General features: G+C 38.2%; 2 protein-coding genes across 17 annotated transcripts in view; one reads left to right on the top strand and one right to left on the bottom strand.

Annotated features, from left to right (window-relative positions):
• LOC123775022 (vascular endothelial growth factor receptor 1) overlaps positions 1-15,789 on the top strand; it is a 122,418-nt gene extending 106,629 nt beyond the window's left edge. For 8 of the 9 annotated variants that reach the window (XM_045769771.2, XM_045769772.2, XM_045769773.2 and 5 more), the window contains 4 exons: positions 3,699-12,636; positions 13,996-14,216; positions 15,050-15,115; positions 15,648-15,789. In XM_045769771.2, the coding sequence (XP_045625727.1) occupies positions 3,699-3,957 (259 nt within the window). In that variant the 3' untranslated portion in view covers positions 3,958-12,636; positions 13,996-14,216; positions 15,050-15,115; positions 15,648-15,789. Of the gene's footprint in view, positions 1-3,288; positions 3,440-3,698; positions 12,637-13,995; positions 14,217-15,049; positions 15,116-15,647 lie in introns of all 9 variants that reach the window. The other variant, XM_069319375.1, reaches the window with a different exon arrangement.
• The window catches only part of LOC123774924 (uncharacterized), an 82,426-nt gene continuing 61,870 nt past the window's right edge, over positions 638-21,193 (bottom strand). For 5 of the 8 annotated variants that reach the window (XR_011226032.1, XR_011226034.1, XR_011226035.1 and 2 more), the window contains one exon: positions 15,618-15,715. Coding sequence is in view for 3 of the 8 variants with exons in the window: in XM_069319384.1 (XP_069175485.1) it covers positions 15,694-15,715 (22 nt within the window). In the remaining 5 variants the exon portion in view is untranslated. Of the gene's footprint in view, positions 3,875-15,617; positions 15,716-21,193 lie in introns of those variants that run through there. The other 3 variants (XR_011226033.1, XM_069319385.1, XM_069319383.1) reach the window with 2 other exon arrangements.

The raw sequence follows: 21,193 nt of genomic DNA, 5'->3' as shown, positions 1-21,193 counted from the left end.
CAAACAAATAAAAAAAAAAAAGGTAAATGACATCAGGGGCACGACAGCAATCCTAGAAACAACAATAGTCATATACACTATACTCGATAGTCGATACAAAGGGACCCCAGACACGGGTAAAGGAGAATCTATATAGGTACTTCCAAGTACTTTGAACCTTAATTGTTAGTGATATATATATCACTATCATTGAAAGTTCAAAGTACTTGGAAGTACCTATTTGCCCAGAGTTTAGTGGCTATGGAGATAATAACAGGACAGCTAAGGGTAACTGAGGCAGCCCAATATACCCCAGCACCAAATCATGAATATGATCTGATATGAGATATGATATATAGCAAATCATATACAGATATGATATCATGTATATGATATATGTATGATATATATATATATATATAATGATATATATGATACAATATCATACATATATCATATATATGATATACATATATGTCTATCATATAGGTATATCGTATATGATATATATCATAATACATGATTATACATATGTATATCATATATATGTAATAATCATATATATGTAATAATCATACATATGTAATAATCATACATATGTATAATCATATATATGATATGACAGTGTCAGTCCACGGAGGAAGAATTGAAACAGGAATTTCCTTAAGTACTTTCGTATATTAATACATTGCTATACCAGCTTATGTGAATTGTGAATTATATGATCCCATACTAAGAGTATAACATCTGCACCTTATACTATATTCTCACAAATTCAGACTTCCTTCAGGAATCTGAGCAAAGAATTATTCAAGAAATAAATCATTCATTGATACAAACCATGTATGTAATGCTTTACTGGTGTGGGGTCATTTATACAAGGAAACTTGTAAAGACTGTGAGGCATGTCACTAGACTGGTCTCTAAGATATAGACACACCAAGCTAAGAGGATAGGTGGCAAGAATTAAATCCTACAGCACTAGTGGAACAAAGGCAGGGGGATGTGGTTATAACATTGGAAGATATCTAGAGAAATCAATATGATGGATAGAGAACAGCTCTGTTATATGTATTGAATCAAAATAAGGGGAACAAGTTAAAAAGGAACATCTAAATGAATTGAGGTAATGTATAAAGAAAGACATAATTAGGATTATGGTAATATGCTAGTGAAATATACATACGAAATGAGACAAACTACAGTACATAAGCTCAAATATTTACAAAGAATAATACTCATATGGTCAAGACCGTGCCGCGTCTGAAAACCTTTCTGCTTAGCAGTTAAAATCCTTGAATGTCTATTCACCATCATCATCTGCTTCCTAATAGCTTCATTGTTTCACTTTATGGCAGAATATGGATGCCTAATTACATTGGGATTACTACTTATATCTGCAATATGTGCCCACCAACTACTTCGTCTCCTATCTTATGACTCCTAACTTCATCTCCAACTGAACATCTTCGGTCTCCAAACTTCAGTTTCATGTCAGATTGGTATCTACACTAAACTTTATTCTCTTCCTTTAAATGCCACATGTATTTTGCACCACTGCAAGAAGACAGCATTACATACTGCTATGCTACACGTTCTAACTTCAGAATTACTTAAATACACAAGCAGTAAAATACAGTATTAAGGAAACTGTTTATGACTTTCGTTAGACCAGAATTGGAATATTCAGCATTTGTATGGTGCACATATCTCAAGAAGCATTTAAATAAACTCGAAAAGGTGCAAAGTCATACTACTAAATGGCTTCTGGAACTGAAAAATAAGAACTAAGAGAGGCTAGAAGTGTTAAATATGCCAAAGCTAGAAGACAGAAGAGAAATCACTACGTAGGAAATTGACAGGATAGAAATGACAGTAATTGAGAGGATTTCAGCTTCAATGAAATTACTGTACAGTATATTAACATGATATATCAATGAGAAAATCAGTAGGAGCCATGAGGAGGATTTGAACCCTACACACACTTTGGACTCCTAAGCACACGTCCTAGACCACTGTCTAGGTGGTGTAACCACTCCTAGTCCTAGACCTAGAGATCAACAAACTGGAAAAGATGCAAAGACAAGCCACTAAGTGGCTCCCAGAACTGAAGGACAAGAGCTACGAGGAGAGATTAGAGGCAATAAATATACCAAAACTAGAAGATAGAAGAAAAAGAGGCAATATGATCACTACATACAAAATAGTAACAGGAATCAATAAAATTGATAGGGAAGAATTCTCGAGATCTGCAACTTCAAGAACAAGAGGTATTAGATTTTAACTAACTAAACAAAGCTGCCGAAGAAATAAGAAAATTCACTTTCGCTAACAGTGATACACGGTTGGAACAAGTTAGGCAAGAAGGTGCTAGAGGCCAAAACCTGTCAGTAATTTCAAAGCGTTACATGACAATGTGCTGGGAAGACGGAACACCACAAGCGTAGCGCTCATCCTATAACTACACTTAGGTAATTACTGTGGTGTAGTGGTCTAGGGCGTGTGCTTGGAAGTACCTAGTGTGCGGGTTTGAATCTTTCTCAGGACTCCTACTGATTTTCTTTTTGACAGGATTTCTTGAACCCTGCAACTTCAAGAACAAGAGGTCACAAATACAAGTTATAGAAACTAAGGTACTGAAAAAATTAGAGTTTCTCTTGCAAACAGAATGGTAGTACTGAACACTACTAGTACAACTCATCCTGCAGCTACACTTTGCTAAAACAGTGACAAATAGCACCAGTGTTGCTGGCATGACTGCATGATACATTGCACACTCTTATGGTTTCCTATTATCAGAGCAGGAAGCTTGTTAGGCTTATCCAGATTTCCTTAGCCAACTACTGGCGTTCCTAAGATGCAACCTATAAGAGTTGCCTAACTATTTACTGCTAGGGGACCAAAGGCATCAAGTATAAGGAAGGAATAGCATCCAAACAACTTGGTATATGACCCTGTGTCAATGGCATGAGTGCCAACAGTAATAGCTCTAGACATCCCTCCTGGCCTAACGGCACTTGAGAATCTCCAGGTTCTGTTTGAATTTGAACAAAACTGAAGGAAAATTTTGGTTCTGTAGCATACCTTCTTTATGTAACACCCTTCTACCTGCCAAACTGGTACTATTGAGTCCTCATGACTGATAACCCCTTAAGACACTCAGTATACTTAACAATACTCACTATACAAAACATAGCTCGGCCTACAAATAAACACACACACACACACAGTGCAGTGAATGGTTTCCAACGACTTCGTGCCGACAGCTTCCATCTCTAGTCTTTGGCTTCAATATTTAACCGACTGCAGAAGCTGGAATCTTTGTTGCATAGTGGAACAACTGAGGTCTTGCACCTGCAACATACACAGCATCAGTATGATATATCCTGTGTCATGACCCCGTGACTTCATCTGCCACTGAACTTCCATCATGAATCCTCTCGTCTTCCCCATTACAGCTGTATGTTAAACTTTAAGTTCTATCAATACCAAACTTCTTATAAATAAATTTATATAATACCAGTATGTTTCACCTCGTTTAAAAACCTAAATTTCCATTTTTAAGTATTACTACTTTTTACACCATCAAAAATGGGTGGGGAGGGTGATGTAGTTAAAGCATATCTATGCAATCTAATGTCTTCTTTCCAAAAGTTGTTCCTGATCCATATCAGTAACAGACTACTATTATCAAGACTGATTTACAATTAATTTTACAGATTTACATTTGCGCACGAGAGTTGTCGACTAACAAAACTTCCAGAGGAGGATGAATATACATCTCAGGATGCTGATAAAGTCACCAATGACAAAGACACAGAAATTTCTTCCTTGATAAATAAAGATACAAGAAATACTTCTGAAGACCACGTCTCAAACCATTATCGTCAAGATTCTGAAAATAAAGAAGACATTGTAGACATGAGTAAAGAAAATGAAGTAACATACATCAACCTTCCATATTATGAGTCAAATTAAACAATTACTTAGTTATTAAAGTGTGATATTTTTCTCGTGAACGTGGAAACTAAAATTTTGTGAAATGCAGTGTTTAAGCATTCCTCATAGTAAATCGTACCTAAGATTAAAATTAAGTTTAATTTTTAAGATTGACAATTCCGGCAAATTCAGAAAAAACATGAATGCAAATGTTATGATTTTTTGTGGTGTTTTCTGATTTGCAATTTAATAGCTGTATTAATAAAAGTGTATAAATAAATGTATTTTAGTACAGTATTTAAATTATTAATCTAACCATTTTTTCATTTCATAAAGCATGTACATATTGTATCCGACAGTTAATCACCAAAGACATTTTCTGTACCATGATATTTGTACACGAGGCACTGCAGCAGATGTCTTGGGGCCTGGCACAAATATACTAGATACAAATGATAGCAGCACTGAACCCTAACAACAAATTAATACCTGTTGGTATTCATCAAGAGTCAAGGTTCAATATTGTTTAATTTGGTATTTGTACTCACCTTTACTAGGCTAGTACAAATACCAAATTAAGGCGAGTACAAATACCAAATTGAGTCACTTGAAACTATGTTGAACCTTGGCTCTCGAAGAATACCAACAGGTGACAACAAACTTTAGATTGTATAGAGTAATCATTATGTAACCAAAGCCACTTGATATTGGCAACTCTGGCCCCAACATGTGATTAATGGCATCCTCAACTTTCCATTGCGAGGGGTTAGTGCAGTCAGCTCAATCTATTAGTCGCATGTTCGATTTGCTATAGGAAATGACCTTTCATCACATTTCCTTATATACAATGTCTATTCACCTAGGTAACTAGGAACCAGTTAACTGTTGTGGACTGCATTCCAGGAAGTGTTAGTTGTTTGATAAATCTAAAATGCTTCCCGTAATCGACAATGGAAAACTATTGTAAATAATGCCGTGAAATTTGAAGGTTTAATAGGATTTCTAGAAGTACCTGTACAGTAATACACAAATTTTATTAACTTTAAGCTGCATGTATTGACCCAATACTTTGCACAAGAGTTGATTTATATATACAGTACTGTATATATAAAGTATACACACACACACACACACACACACACACAGGTGGAATCGGGTTACGAACTTTACCTCGGGAAATGAGTTTGTTGATACGGGTATGGCCGACCTAGCATGTGGTGGCACAGCGATCGTGCCTCAGTTTCCCAGTGCCTCCCGCCTAGTGACTATTGCGCATGAATTCTTTGCAAAGATTGATAAGTTTTTTCAGATTTCTGGCTAGTTGAACATAAAATTTGTTATTATATATCTCGCCATGGGTCCCAAGAGAGCCAGTGGTAAAGTTCAAGGCAAGAAAACATGTGAGAACGATCATAGAGGAAAAACAAGAGATCATTCGTAAACATGAAAATGGTACACAGGTTGTTGAACTAACTAGGCAGTACAACAAATCTATGTCAATGACATGCACTGTAATTACCAAGAAAGAGGACATTACGAGTGCTAAAGTGGCAAAAGGCGTATCAACAATCACGAAACAAAGAACACAAACACTTGAGGATGTTGAAAAGTTTTTATTATTTCACCCAGAGCAAGCTGTAGTAGGCCATTGTGTTAATCTTTTTAATGACAATGTTATGTCTCACTTCAGACAAGTGTTACAAAGTAGAGAAAAACAAGTGTCACTAGACAGGTTTTCAGTGAGAAGAACAAGCAGTGAGCCACACACAGGTCCTAGTGGTATGCAGGCAAAATGTGCCAGAGACTGTACCCCAGAGAAGTCATCATTGCCTGATGTTAAAAAAAAAAAATTAAAACTTGAAACAAAAATGTCAAAAAGGTTCGTTCAATGTATGTCAGGTACGCTCCTCCATTTTCTATACAAAATAAAACAAAAAATTATAAAATAAAGATAATTGAAAAAATTTGAAAAAAGACAAAATGTCAAAAGGGTTCCTTCAGTGTGTCAGTCAGGCAGTTATAATCACTGCCTGATGTTATAAATGGAAGGGGACTCCCCTTCCAAACATTAACACCTCTCCTCCCCCCCCTCCTCACCATCAATAATGGTAAGTAGTAACTTGTACATACTTTAGTACTCAAGATTTGGGTGAATTAGGTATAAAATTTACTTTGAAGTTAATTTTTTGGGGAGTCAGGAACGGTTTAATTCATTTCCCATTATTTCTTATGGGGAAATTCGCTTCGCTCTATGAATTTTTGGGTTACGAACAGTCTCTAGGAACAGATTAAATTCGTAAGCTGAGGTACCACTGTAGCCAAATGTACAACAAAGACATTAGAAAGAATTTTTTCAGTGTCAAGAGTAGTTAACAAATGGAATGCACTAGGAAGTGATGTGGTGGAGGCTGACTCCATACACAGTTTCAAATGTAGATATGATAGAGCTCAGTAGGCTCAAGAATCTGTACACCAGTTGATTGACAGATGAGAGGCGAGACCAAAGAGCCAAAGCACAACTAGGCGAGTACACGCACACACGTAAGGTCAAGCTACTGACCCTTCCTTCTGGATGCAACCCCACAACAGTTGACTTAACTCCTGGATACCTCTCTATTACTAAGTGAACTGACACATTAGGCGAGGGGAAACATGCCCAACTGTACTCCCAAGACCCCATATATATATAATGGTGAATAATAACCACATGGTTGTGTCCAATACTCCAGCCCATTCTCCTGTTTAGATAGTACTATTTGTAACTGCACCATCACATATACATTGACATAATGGACAATTAGAATATTGTGCTCTTCACTTAATGCAGTCCAGAAAAAATAAAGCTAAAACCAAACTTAAATATTCCAAGGACTAGTATAGCACATATATGTACTATATTTGGCCTTAGATAGTGTTTATTAGGCTTAGGATTATTAGGTTAAGTTTTACTAGCAACAAATACAAAATCTTTTCCAGTTTGTCCAAATTCAATCCAAATTCTACTTTCTAATTGTCCATTATGTCAATATACGTATGACGGTCCTCATCACTACGCTAAGTACTATGTAAACAGGAGGATGGGCTGTAACTCTCAGTCTTGTAAGAAAGTGGCAGTGAAGGAACAGTCACCCCAACCAGCCCAGCTCCGTATTTTAATGCCAAAATTTGTAGAGCTCTAAAGTACATTGTCAGTATGCTCACTGATGTTGACATGTAAAAGGTTGGTGAACATATTACTAAAATATGCTGTACATCTATATTCTATTCTGATAAATGTTTAGTTAACATCAGGAATATTATAAGGTGTTAGTTGCATAGTACCGTACTGCAGTGTTTGCTGTAATATGTAATAATATCAACTAGTTCTTGATTGTATTAGATGTGATGCATATATAATGGACAAAGCTAAAGAATACTGTGTATATATATATTAGTGTAATTCCCTTTCGCTTAACCATCAGTTTGATAAAGGGTGCATGGCCAGCAGTTTCTCGTGGACTGTATATCGATTGGTACTGTTGTATATAATACTGTACTGTATATAGCAAAAATATGGGCTCCTTCAAGAGCCTTCAGGAGTACAATTAGATGAAATGCAGTGATATCTAGTAAGTACAATATGAATCATGCTATTCAATTGTTCAATGCATAGATTTTATTAATGAATTGCTGAATAAAGATCATTTATATCCACAAGAATACAATAATGTTTCAAGCATGCCTACTGAAGATCTTTACCTTTTATAAAATTAACCAGCACATGTCTGTCAGGTAGGATAGCACAAAATTTGAAGTGTGTACCCATTTGTCAAAAATTATGTATGGACACCTGTTTGTCAGTTATGATATAATTCCTGACTGGCCATGTTATCTGGTATCAAATCCTGAATGTTACCCCATGTGTCAGGAATAATATACAAACCATATTATAGCCCATCTGTTTGCCAAGTTATATAATTACTTGTGGAGTTTCTTAAAGGAGCACTTTCGTACATCACTTAAGTGAGTCCTGCCAGCATGTCTTCTATTACTTAGTGTAAATGTTAACTAAGGCAGTCCTACTTTTCACATTTATTACCTCAATTTTGTCCCTCAATTACTTCAATATTAAAATACTATTTTGTCCTACATTTTAACCTGCAGAATAAATAATCATTATATTTTTGGGGGAAATGCAGCAGTATCCAGATAACCCAAACAACTCTTGTATCACTAGAAAAACAAACCATACGAATAACAGCATTAAGTAAAAATTCACATTCTCAAGGTATTGCATTAAATTTTTTATTGTCTAGTCTGCTGCACCATTTCTATAATAAAACTAATTCATTGTGTCGGGGGACTGGCGGCCAGTGTGCAGTCATACACGTTAGGCTTATATCAAGGTCAACTTTCCCCCAGGTCGAATTACTGACCCCATCCAGGATGCAACCCCACAACAAGCTGACCAACTCCTGAGTACCTACTCACTGCTAGGCAAACTTACTGCATTAAGTGATAGGAAACGAGACATTATCTGGAGAGAGTATTCAAGGTGAGAAATTGACAATATTCACTGTACAACACCTTGCTCGCTAGTATTTAATGTGCTATATTTCCAGAGCTATAAACATCCATTTTTCCAGGAGCATCCTATCTGAAGAGAGAAGTGCTGTTGTAACGCTGTCCAGTAGCAGCTTAGTCCTATTGTGTGATGTTGCAGTTTTGGGTATTCTATGTGGCTCTCTGGAATTTATTATTTTTATGCATATAAAAATTATTGTAAAAAAATTGTGTTTTATTTATTCTTGCATGTATATCGAGTAGCATGTCCAAGACATTTATAGGTAATGCTATTTACTGTCCTTACCATTTGAGAGCAACCTCTACAACATTGTATAATGCATGTTTTAACAATTTTATTTTGACTTTAATAAAACTAAATAATTTTAGCATCGTTACACTGAAATCAAATTTTGTTCAGATTATGGAGGTTATCTGTAACTAGATATTCTCAGTTCTCTAGATCCCTCTATGTCTGGTGATTGTTTTGTTACATTAAATGTTCACTTGCACCTTTCCTTTCTTCCTTCTTGCCCTATTCACCTCCAACTACCCCCCTTCTTATGCCTCTTCTTATTCTCTTGACCCTTTCTCCTCCTCTTGGCACTTCTCCTTCCCTTCCCACAAGAGCAGCCATCACACAGGTTCAGTGTCCACACGTATCATTCCAAATAAGCAATTGGTTGTTTATTTTTAATAGCTTTAACACAGTGATGAGGTCATTGGTGCTGATAAAAATATAAATGGCATGTAACAAATGAATTTGTTAAAAATTAAATATAAATAAGATTATTTGTTTAAATGCTACCAGTACTGCTAAAATTACCCAAAAATTAATATAAAATAATCATAGTGTAATTTACACAGATAATGAAAGGTGAGAGGCAAGTCACATCAATAAAATTAAATATTCTACTCTCAGGGAGTGAACACCACAATCGTGGTTGGAGATAAGAACCTTGAACCAATCTGACTGTTACGACCCTGGGTTCTTCAGTGGAAACCAGAGGTCAAAATTTAACTAATTAAGCTACGTTAGAGTAGGAAATCGCAACCCGATGTGGCTTTGTATCTTCCCTGCCAGACGTAAGACTATTCTTGTTTCTCAAAGAGCATTTAAAGACTGAGCTGGGGGTTGATTATTAAATAATAACATAGGCTCCAACTATGTTTAATAATACTCTAATCATTTGTAAAGTAAACCTGAGTAAACTTGGTATAGGGCCGCGGTACGATTAGTTGAGCAGTCTGCCGGCAACGAGCCAGCTGGCTGGAGGCTGATCTGGACTGAAGCGGTCTTCTCTGGTTGCTGGCTGTGGTGAAAGGAACTCCCTCCTATCCTTCCTCTTCGTTTCCTTATTTCTGTGTCTTGTTCAAGATAAGTATATTGAGCACCGTATTATGCATGTCTGGCATACTTATGTTCTATGTGTAGAGTAGACTATTTTATGTGTACAGTAGTAGGTGTTTTTAGGGTTTATATTACTAGTTATTCTAAAGGGGGTCCCATTGGAACCACATGGTCCCCTACCCTAAGCTGACTCTAACTTCAAGTTGTTCAATAGTAGAGCTTTACCCTAGCTTGTGCTCAGTGTAAAACCTTGTATCCTGTTTATGTGGACCAAGGCTTTTAACGTAAGGTAGTGTGGTAAAGTTATTATTATTATTGTTATTGGTGTGAATGTATATGGGGGGCTGTTAAGGGGTTAATAAATAAGTACATGAATTATAGGAGTATCCCTTCTTCCTGTGTGGGAGTGCATTGATCAACCCTTAGACTGACATATATGGTCTAGTAGCAAGGTATTATTACTGTGGATAGTTTATTTTGGGGGCCGGGCCTTTTAGCTCTCCCATATTTGATACTCTGTCTTCTAACTACCCTTACCCCTTAATAGTACCAGTTCCCCCATAACAAGCCCACCACACAATTATTTATAACACTGACCTTGGCAATCATGGAGGAATTTCCCCTCTACCTACTACCTTGTGGCTACCTGTAGCGATTCCGAAACTCAATGTTCTCATGGCCCAGTCTCTGACCAGGGGGTCAGGTCAACCAGGTTGTTGAATACAGCTGCTTGCAGCTTGACATACAAATCACAGCCAGGTTGATCAGGTACCCTTTGGAGCTATTTATTGAGTACTCTCTTGAACACCATGAGAGGCTGACCAGTTATGTCTCTTCATGTGTAGAGGGAGCGTGTTGAAAAGTACTGTTCTCTACCTAAATATAATAATACTAATTCACTGTGTCGGGGGGACAGGAAGGCAGAGTGTATTCATACACTTTATGCTTTTATCGAGGCTCCACCCCACAAACTTACTAACTCCTGAGTACCTACTCACTGCTAGTTGAACAGAGGCATTAGGTGAAAGGAAATGTGCCCAACCATTTCTGTCCTGCCCAGGATTCGAACCCTGAATTCTCAATTGAGCGACTACACTACCCCGACTGTTCTACCGGCACCTGTCACTTGCGCCTTGTTCCTGTCCCAAGTTCGAATCACACCTCTATCAAATGTTCGTCAACGTACTGCTAATCATTGATAACAGAACATAGGCTTAACTATTCAACTTCCTTGTATGTAAGAATACAGTATTAACATATATGTTCCGAACCTTAATGGAATCTGACCCATATATCAATCAGGTCAACCCATGTGCTGCGTTTCCAAAAGGGTCGCCCATGTTGGAATCGGTGAACGCCCTAGTAATATTGTTGAAAACATCTTAACTTATTAAACCAAAGGTCTTTTTATGTCAGAAGAACGGCAGAAACTAGATCTTTATATGAAAACTCTTTCAGGACAAAATTTAAAGTAAAACTAAAGATATTTGTAGTTGTATAAAAGTTGCATTTTTCATCGGTCGTAGAGCCGGAAATCCGCAATATTCACCTCAGAACAATGCTTATTTCACGCAGAATCGTTAATAAACGTAAGATTTTTATACGTCTCAAGAAAGATAGAAACATAATCTTCATTTTAAATGCCTTACCATGGGCATATTTGTATTAAAAGCGAAGATACCTGTATTTTTCTAATCGGCGAGCTCCGATCCCGCACAGATCGAGCAACGGAGTAACTCTCTCTCAGAACAATGCTTATTTCACGTAAATTCGTTAATAAACGCAAATGTTTTTATATGTGTTGAGAAAGATAGAAATATAAGCTTCATTTTAAATACTTTACCATAGATATATAAAAAGTTCTAATGAAGATACATGTGTTTTAATAATCGCCGAGCTCCGACCCCGCACAGACTGATTGACAGAGCAACTCTTTCTCAGAACAATGCTTATTTCACGTAAATTCGTTAATAAACACATATGTTTTATATGTCTCAAGAAAGATAGAAATATAAGCTTCATTTTAAATACTTTAACATAGACATATATAAAGCTCAAGTGAAGATACATACGTTTTTATAGTGGCATTCAGTAGCTTGTCGGTCATGGAATGCAGAAGCCTACGCACTTGCCAATATAGTGTGTAATTAACAAAGATACGCTTATAAAGCCTAAAATATTATATGCCTTCAGAAAGACAGAGATATGCTCGTTATTGTGAGTGCACCAAAGGAAATATATCTTGTTGGAGGACAAAGATATATAAATTCTAAAATAAGTTTCGACTCTCGCTCAGGCGAGAGATAGCGCGACTCTCGCCCCATCTATTGGAGATTCTGTTCACCTAATGACCCAAAGCTACTCAAAGCCTCCTAGCATTACTTAAATAATGAAGAAATATGGTATATTTATTCACTATAATGTTGGTAATGTTTCCCCTGTACACCTGTTGATTGACGGTTGAGAGTCGGGACCAAAGAACCAAAGCTCAACCCCTGCAAGCACAAATTAGGTGAGTACAACTAGGTGAATACAGCTGAGGGGCGGGACCAAACAGCTGAAGCTCAATTCCCTACGCATAACTAGGCGAGTCCATAGGAATTACCATTTGTCCTGGCGCCATCTATGTTTTGACAGCAGTACTACTAATGTTCCCACGTTATGTGATGATCGCTATTCGGGTGTTACGGTCAGTTGCTCTTCTATATATGTTTATGGACAACGTAGGTGATTTGAGGCAATTTGCGGCCAGAGTGAAATAGTATCCAAGCGGTGAGTGATGGAGGAGGATATATACTGCTGTGTACTCGACCAGCGGGTGAGAGGTAAGTTATATCGAACAATTATGGGGAATAGATGGGTTATTTTAAGCGTAGAATGTCAAGTAACCGGTAACTACACAGATGGGGTGGTGTTTTTTTTTAAGTCTTTATTTACTAAAGTGGAACATTACATTATGCCTTTAGCTGAACAAGTCTACTGGTGGGGGAAGTAGACGGGTTTTATGAAAGTATTTTACCTAAATATTTGTATTTTGTTAACTAGTTCAGCCGTTACCAGGGAGGGTGTTCCTTTAATCTAATCTAAAAATTCTAGCCGGACAAAGTGATTAAATACAGAAATTGAATAGAACGAAATGGTTTGCCAGGGTGCTTAACATTTAGTTTAGTTCACATACTATGCAGCCCATGCTTAAAGAATGCAAGTTTATCATATTGAATTTACCGTAGTTTTACTGCATTTAATATACCGTTTTTACCCTATTTAATTATGTCGGGTAAAGGCCGGTCGTGGAAAGTTCCTAATATAGCAAGTTTTAAAGGAAAAGTTTGAGTTAACTTTAACGCTTAAGTTAGTGACCAATTAGCTTAGTCTATTGTGAGGAAAGTTACTAGAATCTAACATTGCAAGTGCCATTTCTCTACTCTTTTTGAGAAACATGACTAGATACATGAATCGCATAGTTTTATTACTAAATTAGCAGTCTCCGTGGTGTAGTGGTAAGACACTCGCCTGGCGTTCCGCGAGCGCTATGTCATGGGTTCGTATCCTGGCCGGGGAGGATTTACTGGGCGCAATTCCTTAACTGTAGCCTCTGTTTAACGCAACAGTAAAATGTGTACTTGGATGAAAAAACGATTCTTCGCGGCAGGGGATCGTATTCCAGGGACCATAGGATTGACTTGCCCGAAACGCTACGCGTACTAGTGGCTGTACAAGAATGTAACAACTCTTGTATATATCTCAAAAAAAAAATAAATGTTCATGGATTAGGTTGCATAGTTGAGGAAATAGTGATAAGGTTTGTGATATTGTGTACCTTGACTTCAGCAGAGATTTTGATGGTGGTGCAAAATTGATAGGGGCTCGGATCACTGGGAATGCTGACTGAAGTTGATTAGGTCATGGCTATACCAAAGGAAATTAGTATAAATGGGGTTAAGTTGGGAGAAGTGTTGTAAGTAGTGCCTAAAAGCTCTCCTTGGACCTCGGTTATTTGCAAGATTATGGTTTAGAGTGCAATAGTTGCAGAATTGGCAAATAAAAAATACTGATGCCCTATATAGTTTTGAAATGGTTAAAACTACCAGATGCAGTTTAATGCTGACAAATGTAAGGTTTGGGGGGCTAGGTAAAGAAGAGATAGATGGTGTAGATTGTTAAGAGTATTAATTTTTTTGCAGGTGGTAAATTCTCCCAGAGCTGGCACTGCTCTCCAGCCTGGGATGTTGATTGGTTAGTCTTCAATTGCCTCCCAACATGGTAGTGAGGTCCCGAGCTGACATGCAGTGAGGAACGTGGAAAGCTTCCTGAATTGGCACATGGTATGCCTCCCTTTCAAACCAGCAGCTGGCACTAATGTTCCAGCTAACATCAGAATAGTGGATGAAGCCCACACTAAAATGTAAGTGGTCCAGTAAATGGACAACCCCCCCCCCCCCCCTTTTGACACTGAACAGTTGGGAGGAAGGGGGGGGGGGGGAGAAAGTGTGGCTTATAGTTCTATTGAGGGAATTAGAGGGTAGAAGTCAATTGCTAAAACCCTATTAAATATTAGGGTATGGAAGTCTAGGCTTAGGCTAGTGGGTACCATATCTGCAAGTTTAGTCCTTTCAGGAATGTATTGAATAGAATGGTATGTTGAAATTGTGAAAATTGTAATGTGGGGCATTAGATCTTAAACAGCATAGTTGAGGGTGTTTATTAATAAAATTTTAATTAAATATAAATCTTGTTTAGTTAACATTAAATGTTTGTTAAATAAGCTTTAATCTATAAATGTATAACACTTAAGGGTAATCAAGAGTCAAAGTTAATGGCAGGAAAAGTTTTGTTCTAAGTGATGGTATTTTTCCCTTGAAAGTAAAAAAAAAAATATTCAATGTGTACTTTAGCTTGGTTTTAAATTTATATAGTTTTCCAGAATGTGGTTTGGAAAGTCTAGTAAAAAAAATAGTAATAACTTAAACAATATAGCATTGGCTAAAGATAAATGTAAATTGCCATTGAAGTGCAGTTGTGGATAGTTATAATGACATTTACTGAGACTTGGCAAATTGATGCCATATATATTTATTGCTAAATTAGATCTTTACTACTGCTACTAGAATATGTAGGAAAGGTAAATTCCTTAAAGAAATTTTTTCCATCTGAATTTCAAAAGTACTGAATGCTAATTTGAAAAGTAAAGAAAGATTGGCTTTAAATCTGAAATTAATTTGTTGAAATATTTTTCAGGTGAAAGTGATTATGATGCATGGACTGGGGCTCCTTTACTCTGCTAAAGGAAATCTACAAAAGTGGGTGAGTTTGAATTTGATGTTTTAGCTATATCAATGACCTAATCTTAATTCTCTTATCTAGTCCATTTATAGGTGTGTAACCATGTCCTACTGTTACAACCCACAGGGGATGATGCAGTTTGTACTGATCCTACCCCATTTCATAAAAGGGGACCAGGCAGTCTTGCAGATTTCCCTGGCTTTGCTCTACTACCCATCTAATAGATGGACTAGATTTGCATAGGTTTAGGGACCCTTAACAATGGTTACATTGTTAATTCTCACAGGGCTTGTTTGCTGAATCTACAACTTTAGTGCCTGGCATGCATTGTACAATGCTTTACTGAAAGCACATGTACAATGTGTTGATGGCACTAAAGTGGTGGATGTAATGCACCCATTCAGGGAACAAGCTCTGCAGTAAAACCAGAGGAAGGGATAGGCCTTGCTGATCTTATCTTAAAAGATAGGATGTTAGAATTTTGTGGGCTTATTATTAGGCATTGGTGATAATAAAAGTAGTGTCTCTGTTTAATGTTTATTTTTTTTTACAGGTGATTGTCTCTAGAGTTGTCTTGGCCTTTTGGATCTTCTGTTCATCTAGGAGCATCTGTCCCACAACCTGAAATGGTAATAAATATTAGATGTATTATAAATACTATATGAAACTTATTAAATAAAACAATTTTAATGAAACTTTATATACCTTATCCTGAAATTATGCTGGAAATTATTATTTACTACTATTGATGCAATGTTTAAACATCTGAAATTGTTTTACTTTGAAAATAAATACTTGGTAAAATTTACACCTATTTGTAACTTATTACATAGGTGCATGCAAAAGGCATAGAAAAGATGTAAAAGTGGACTACCTATTCAATTTACATAAACTAACAAATATTGCAAATTAGTCTGAAATAATAGTGGAAGAAACTTTAGTCAATATTTTAGTTTTCATATTTGAAAGTAAATTTAAAGCTATGCAACACCTAAGCTTTACAAATTATGATTAAATTAACTAAATCATTGTTAAATTTACAAAACATTAGAAAAGTGACACTGAAGCATCTACACAAAAGTTTTCAGTCTTTGGTAACTTAAATTTATCAAAGCTCTTAAATGATTTGTCTGCCAAACTCTTCAGATATTCTGAAATATTTTACCTAGATTAAAACCATCACTGTTTGAAAGTGCAAAACAGATTACTGTCAATTAGTTTGACCTAACATCTGCAAGGTCCTGAAGGAATGGAATTTTTTTTGTAAAACTTTGTTTGCTAAAAACAAACCCTGCCTAATGAACCTGCTCATTTTTTTTTTAAATGGTAATTGCAACATTACCAAAGGCCATTGTTTTAATAGCCAAAGTACCAAATGAAAGACCAAGAAGCAACAAACAGGTACATGGTAGAAAGGACAAAAGAATGGTTACGAGGACCCTTTCATTTGTTAAAGAAATGACTGGGGAAAAATGCTGTCATACCACAAGGGGTCTTAACCCTTGTCATATACATCACTGACATTAATCTAAATATTACCAACCACAAAAATTGCTGATATGTCATAAAAAAAAAAAATATATAATATTGAGGCCTTAATGCAGATCTCTAACTCTACAAATAGTAACAAGACTGGCAATTTCTTAATATAAAACAGAAAGAAATCCAAGACCTACCACGTGAGCCAGAACAATCTATATCACAACTACCACATTAAAATGAAACAACAATGAAGGTAAGGTAATTACCAAAAGAAGGCACCAAACCGGGAAGGCCATGTAGCACCATCAAAGTGTGAAATAATCAGAGGGCGCTAAATATCACCAAGAATGCCAATACGAGAACAAAAACGCATAAGGCGAACGATATCAAAAGTATCCGATTCACCTAGAATTCTATCGAGGGACGGTCGGAAAGCAAGACACACGCTCGTCCTGGAAGTCGGGACATTCAACAAGGATATGCACAACTGTAAGAGGGACAACGCAATTCAGACAATAAGGAGCAGGGCGGCTCTCCATTAAGTGACCGTGGGTTAAGCGGGTATGACCAACCCACAGCCGTGCCAAAGCAGTGTCCCACCGCCGGTTACAGTGGTAGGAGGAAGGCCACGGGGACACACTAAGTTTGAGAGTATGCAGCTTGTTACCAACCACAGAGGACCAACAACCCTGCCAACGGGGAAGAATGAATAACAGGATAAAAGTCGGAATAAGGCATACCTTTATGGGAGATGGGACAAGAACGGATAGCTTCCTTAGCGGCAGCATCCGCACGCTCATTGAAACACCAATATGGCTGGGAACCCAGCAAAACTCTACTGATTTAAATTTACTAGAAATAAGAAACAGCCAATGTTGAATCTCAATGACCACCGGATGTACAGGATTAAAGGACCCTAGAGCCATGAGGGCACTACGAGAATCAACTACAACCACAAAGGAGGAATGAGAAAGCAAGAGACAAAGAGCATAGAGAATAGCATAAAGTTCTGCCGTAAAGACGCTAGCCTCCGAAGGGAGGCGACACATGTAAGTACGGTCAGGAAAAACAACAGAGTAGCCCACACCATCCGCAGACTTAGACCCATCAGGGAAGATGGAAATAGAGTGGGAGTGCGAAGAAAAGTGCTCAAGGAAGAGGCTTTTCAGAATTGTAGGAGGGGTAAAGGCTTTAGTAATACAAGTCAAGGACGTACAAAACTTGGGAAAGGGGACTCTCCACGGAGGTAATGAAGGAACAATACGAGGAGAAACATTAGAAATATGAACAGAAAGAGAATCCTGTAAGCGAGATAACTGGACAGAAAGTGGGAGACAATGAAGAGGAACAGGAGGAGGAAAAGTCAATGCACGACAGAGGCGAGAGGAAGGATGTTGGAAGGACCGCGCAAGATAGCGAAGACAGTAGCGATCACGGCAGTCCTGAAGAGAGAGAAAGCCAGTGTCAACATACAAACTAAGGGCGGGAGTCGAACGAAAGGCACCAGAGCCGAGACGCAACCCAGTATGGTGCAAAGCATCAAGATGGCGAAGAGTAGAAGGAGAAGCAGAAGAGTATGCAGGGCAACCATAATCGAGTTTAGACAGGACGAGAGAGGAGTGCAAATAGAGGAGCGTGCGCCTATCCGCTCCCGAAGAAGTATGGGACAAAACCTTAAGGAGGTTAAGGGCCTTAGACCATTCAACTCGGAGGCAACAGATATGGGCTGACCAAGACAAACGAGTGTCAAAGACTAACCCCAAAAGCTTCGCGGAATCCCTGTACACAATGAGATGACCATAAAGCAACAACAATGAAGTAAAAGGTCCTTTCAGTAAGAATCTACCATTCACTGAAAGTTGCTGCAGTTAAAAATAAAAGAAAATACAAGTCCCTAGAAATAAACAAGCAACCTTTTTGACTAAGGAAAAGAAGGTAGTTATTCTACTGTATAAATCTAAGTATTCACTTAGATAACTGTATCCAAGCATAGAGGTTCCCCCCCCCCTTCCCTTTCAGAAAAACATCTACTTTCGAAAAAGTTTAACATTGGCCAACAAAAATGATTCCAGACCTAAATTGCCTAATACCAGGAACAACTGAGAGCCATGACAAACACTGCAACCCTCTCCTACCCCCAAGTCGTATGCTATTTATGACCCAAGGTAATTTGAGATACTATACTGTACTTCCTACAGACGAGTCTAGTGAGAGGGTGATCTCCTGGCGATTAAATTGAAGCACGATACAGGTGTCAACGAACATCAGTCAGCCCACTTGTCAGCACAGTGGATAACTAATGACATCATAATCTGCAGTGTTGTATGCCTCCCTGTGGCCATTTAAATCAATAAAACACAGGGTTGTGGCAATGTTTACAGCATAAGGCAAGGTATAGAGGAATCCTGGAATGCCATGTAATGTGTAGTCCTTGAATGTGCTTTAGGCAACCAAATTGAATAACAACATTTCTGGTGTTCGGCTATATAATCCGAGTTTCTCATTCGGTATAATGTTTTAAACCTAAATAGGAATTCACTTTAAAGGTCAATTTATTTGGAAAGTGCTAACCAGATTCCAAATTACTGAGCTCTGAAAGTACTACAAGGCAAGTTTAACCGAATGAGTGTTTGCCTATCCATACCCCCATGAGGTATGTGACAACACTGAATAAAGAAAGGGTCTTTGAGCATTCACCGTGCAGGTATTTGACATGACCAATATAGCCAAGTGTTAAAGATCATTCTAAGCAGTTCTGCACAATCCATATACTATCAATTAATATAATTGTACAATGGTGCTTGGTGGATGATATTTCCTATTAAAACTCATTGGACAACTGTTTGTATTAGACATTTTAAACCTACAAATGGTAGCCCTAGATATCGCACTACACTATTAATTACAAGATGAACAATGTAAAATCAATACCACAACAGCAAAGGATGACGGCTTTTCAACAACCGACAAACACGCAGGTCTAACACCAGCCATCCCGAGAGAGGACGTCCCAAGCATGTACACCCCACAACTTTACATCACCTTTGCTACCTCACGCGAGCACGCAACAGCATGAGGATGCCATACTCCCAAACCAACTCCATGCACTTTGAGGCTTTAACAACTCAACATTTAAAAAGTTGATTTAAAAAATCAAACACCTGAATTTTTCCCTAATTAAATTTACTAGGGAAATGCACACCAAGCCATGAAACTTACAATGAAGATGAACAAACTACACACAACTGTCACCAAACTTCCACATACCACCCCCCTCTCACTCCTGCCCTCCCTCCTTAGGTGCTCTGATTGGCTGAGCACCTGAGCCACCACCACTCACCTCTTGTTGTGAGAGCCTAAAGCATGTTTGGTTGCACTTTAAAAGTTCCCAAGTGTACTCGCCTAATTGTGAGTGCCGCCTGCCCGGTTCACCATTTTGTTTTTCAATCTACCTCAATTTACCCCTTTACAGTCAAATATTATGCAAAATTCTGTTTAAGACTTGTCCCTTCTTAACTTAAATAACTGCTTTGGCCATCTGCAATCTTTCTAGGTGGGTAACAATGACTCTTGAGGCCAGAAAGGACTTATCAGACGGCGATCATAACAATACGGTACACACACAAAATCACAACCTGATATACACCAAGCAGAAAATCCACTGGAGCTGTGAGGCGACGTAAACCCTTGCCCAAGGCACTGGCAGCTGCATACTCTATTACAGTATAATACTGACTTTGTAAAAGTCTTACAACCGGATTTCCCCATAAATCACAGCAAGTTTTGAGGCCACTCCTTGAGTCAACGTATTACGTAAGCCCTACAAGCACTCAGGTGAAGACTGAAGCAGTTCAACACCATACGCCCCAACTTCAAATACACAGTTGAGAGGCGGGACCAAAACGTGATTTTCTGTGTGTGCCTGAAGTTGGGGCATACGGTCTTGCTTCACCCTTCACTTTACCCTTCACCGGCGTACTTCAGGGGTTTTATTTAATACTTGGACTGGCTTCAGTAGGGCCTCCAGACTTTCTGTGGCTTCACAAGTGTCACGTGAATCCCCTGCATAGCAGTGGAACTGCCTTTTCCCTTCACCTTCAATGCCTCTGCACTGGAAGTATACATCTACACCAGCCCAGAAGAGTCATCAGTCCTGCCACCTCTCCATACCCCCCAGGGCCTGGCACGGCCTGGTACGACTCAGAGGCAAGCCGGGCGCCACTGCTAACTGGCAGTTTGTCCCCACAAACAAGCAGTTAGCCGCCTTCAACTGACAGTGGTGCAGCTCAACACAAAGGCACCGCCAGCCACAACGAGCAGTTTGCTTGTTGACCAGATGTCCACCTCGTGTTGACACTGGATGAGTCATCACCGCCGGACTATATAAAAAGCGCTGCCTCCCTGGAGAGGCAATCTCTCCCTTAGTGCTCTAGGATCACCATCGTGTCTCTAACCCGTCGTCCGCTTCCAGCCAACATCGTGTGACTGATGCCATGGTGGTATGGTAGCTGTCTTCAGAACACCAGTATATCTTCATACTTTTATTCATTGCTTATAGTTTATTTTTTGCATTTAAGGTCATACTAACTTGTTCACCTTTGCATTACATGATAGTCA

Source organism: Procambarus clarkii, chromosome 92 (genome assembly GCF_040958095.1).
Source record: "Procambarus clarkii isolate CNS0578487 chromosome 92, FALCON_Pclarkii_2.0, whole genome shotgun sequence".
Taxonomy (NCBI): Eukaryota; Metazoa; Arthropoda; class Malacostraca; order Decapoda; family Cambaridae; genus Procambarus; species Procambarus clarkii.
The sequence above is the reverse complement of the archived record's forward strand: the minus strand, read 5'-3'. Positions and strand labels throughout refer to the sequence as shown.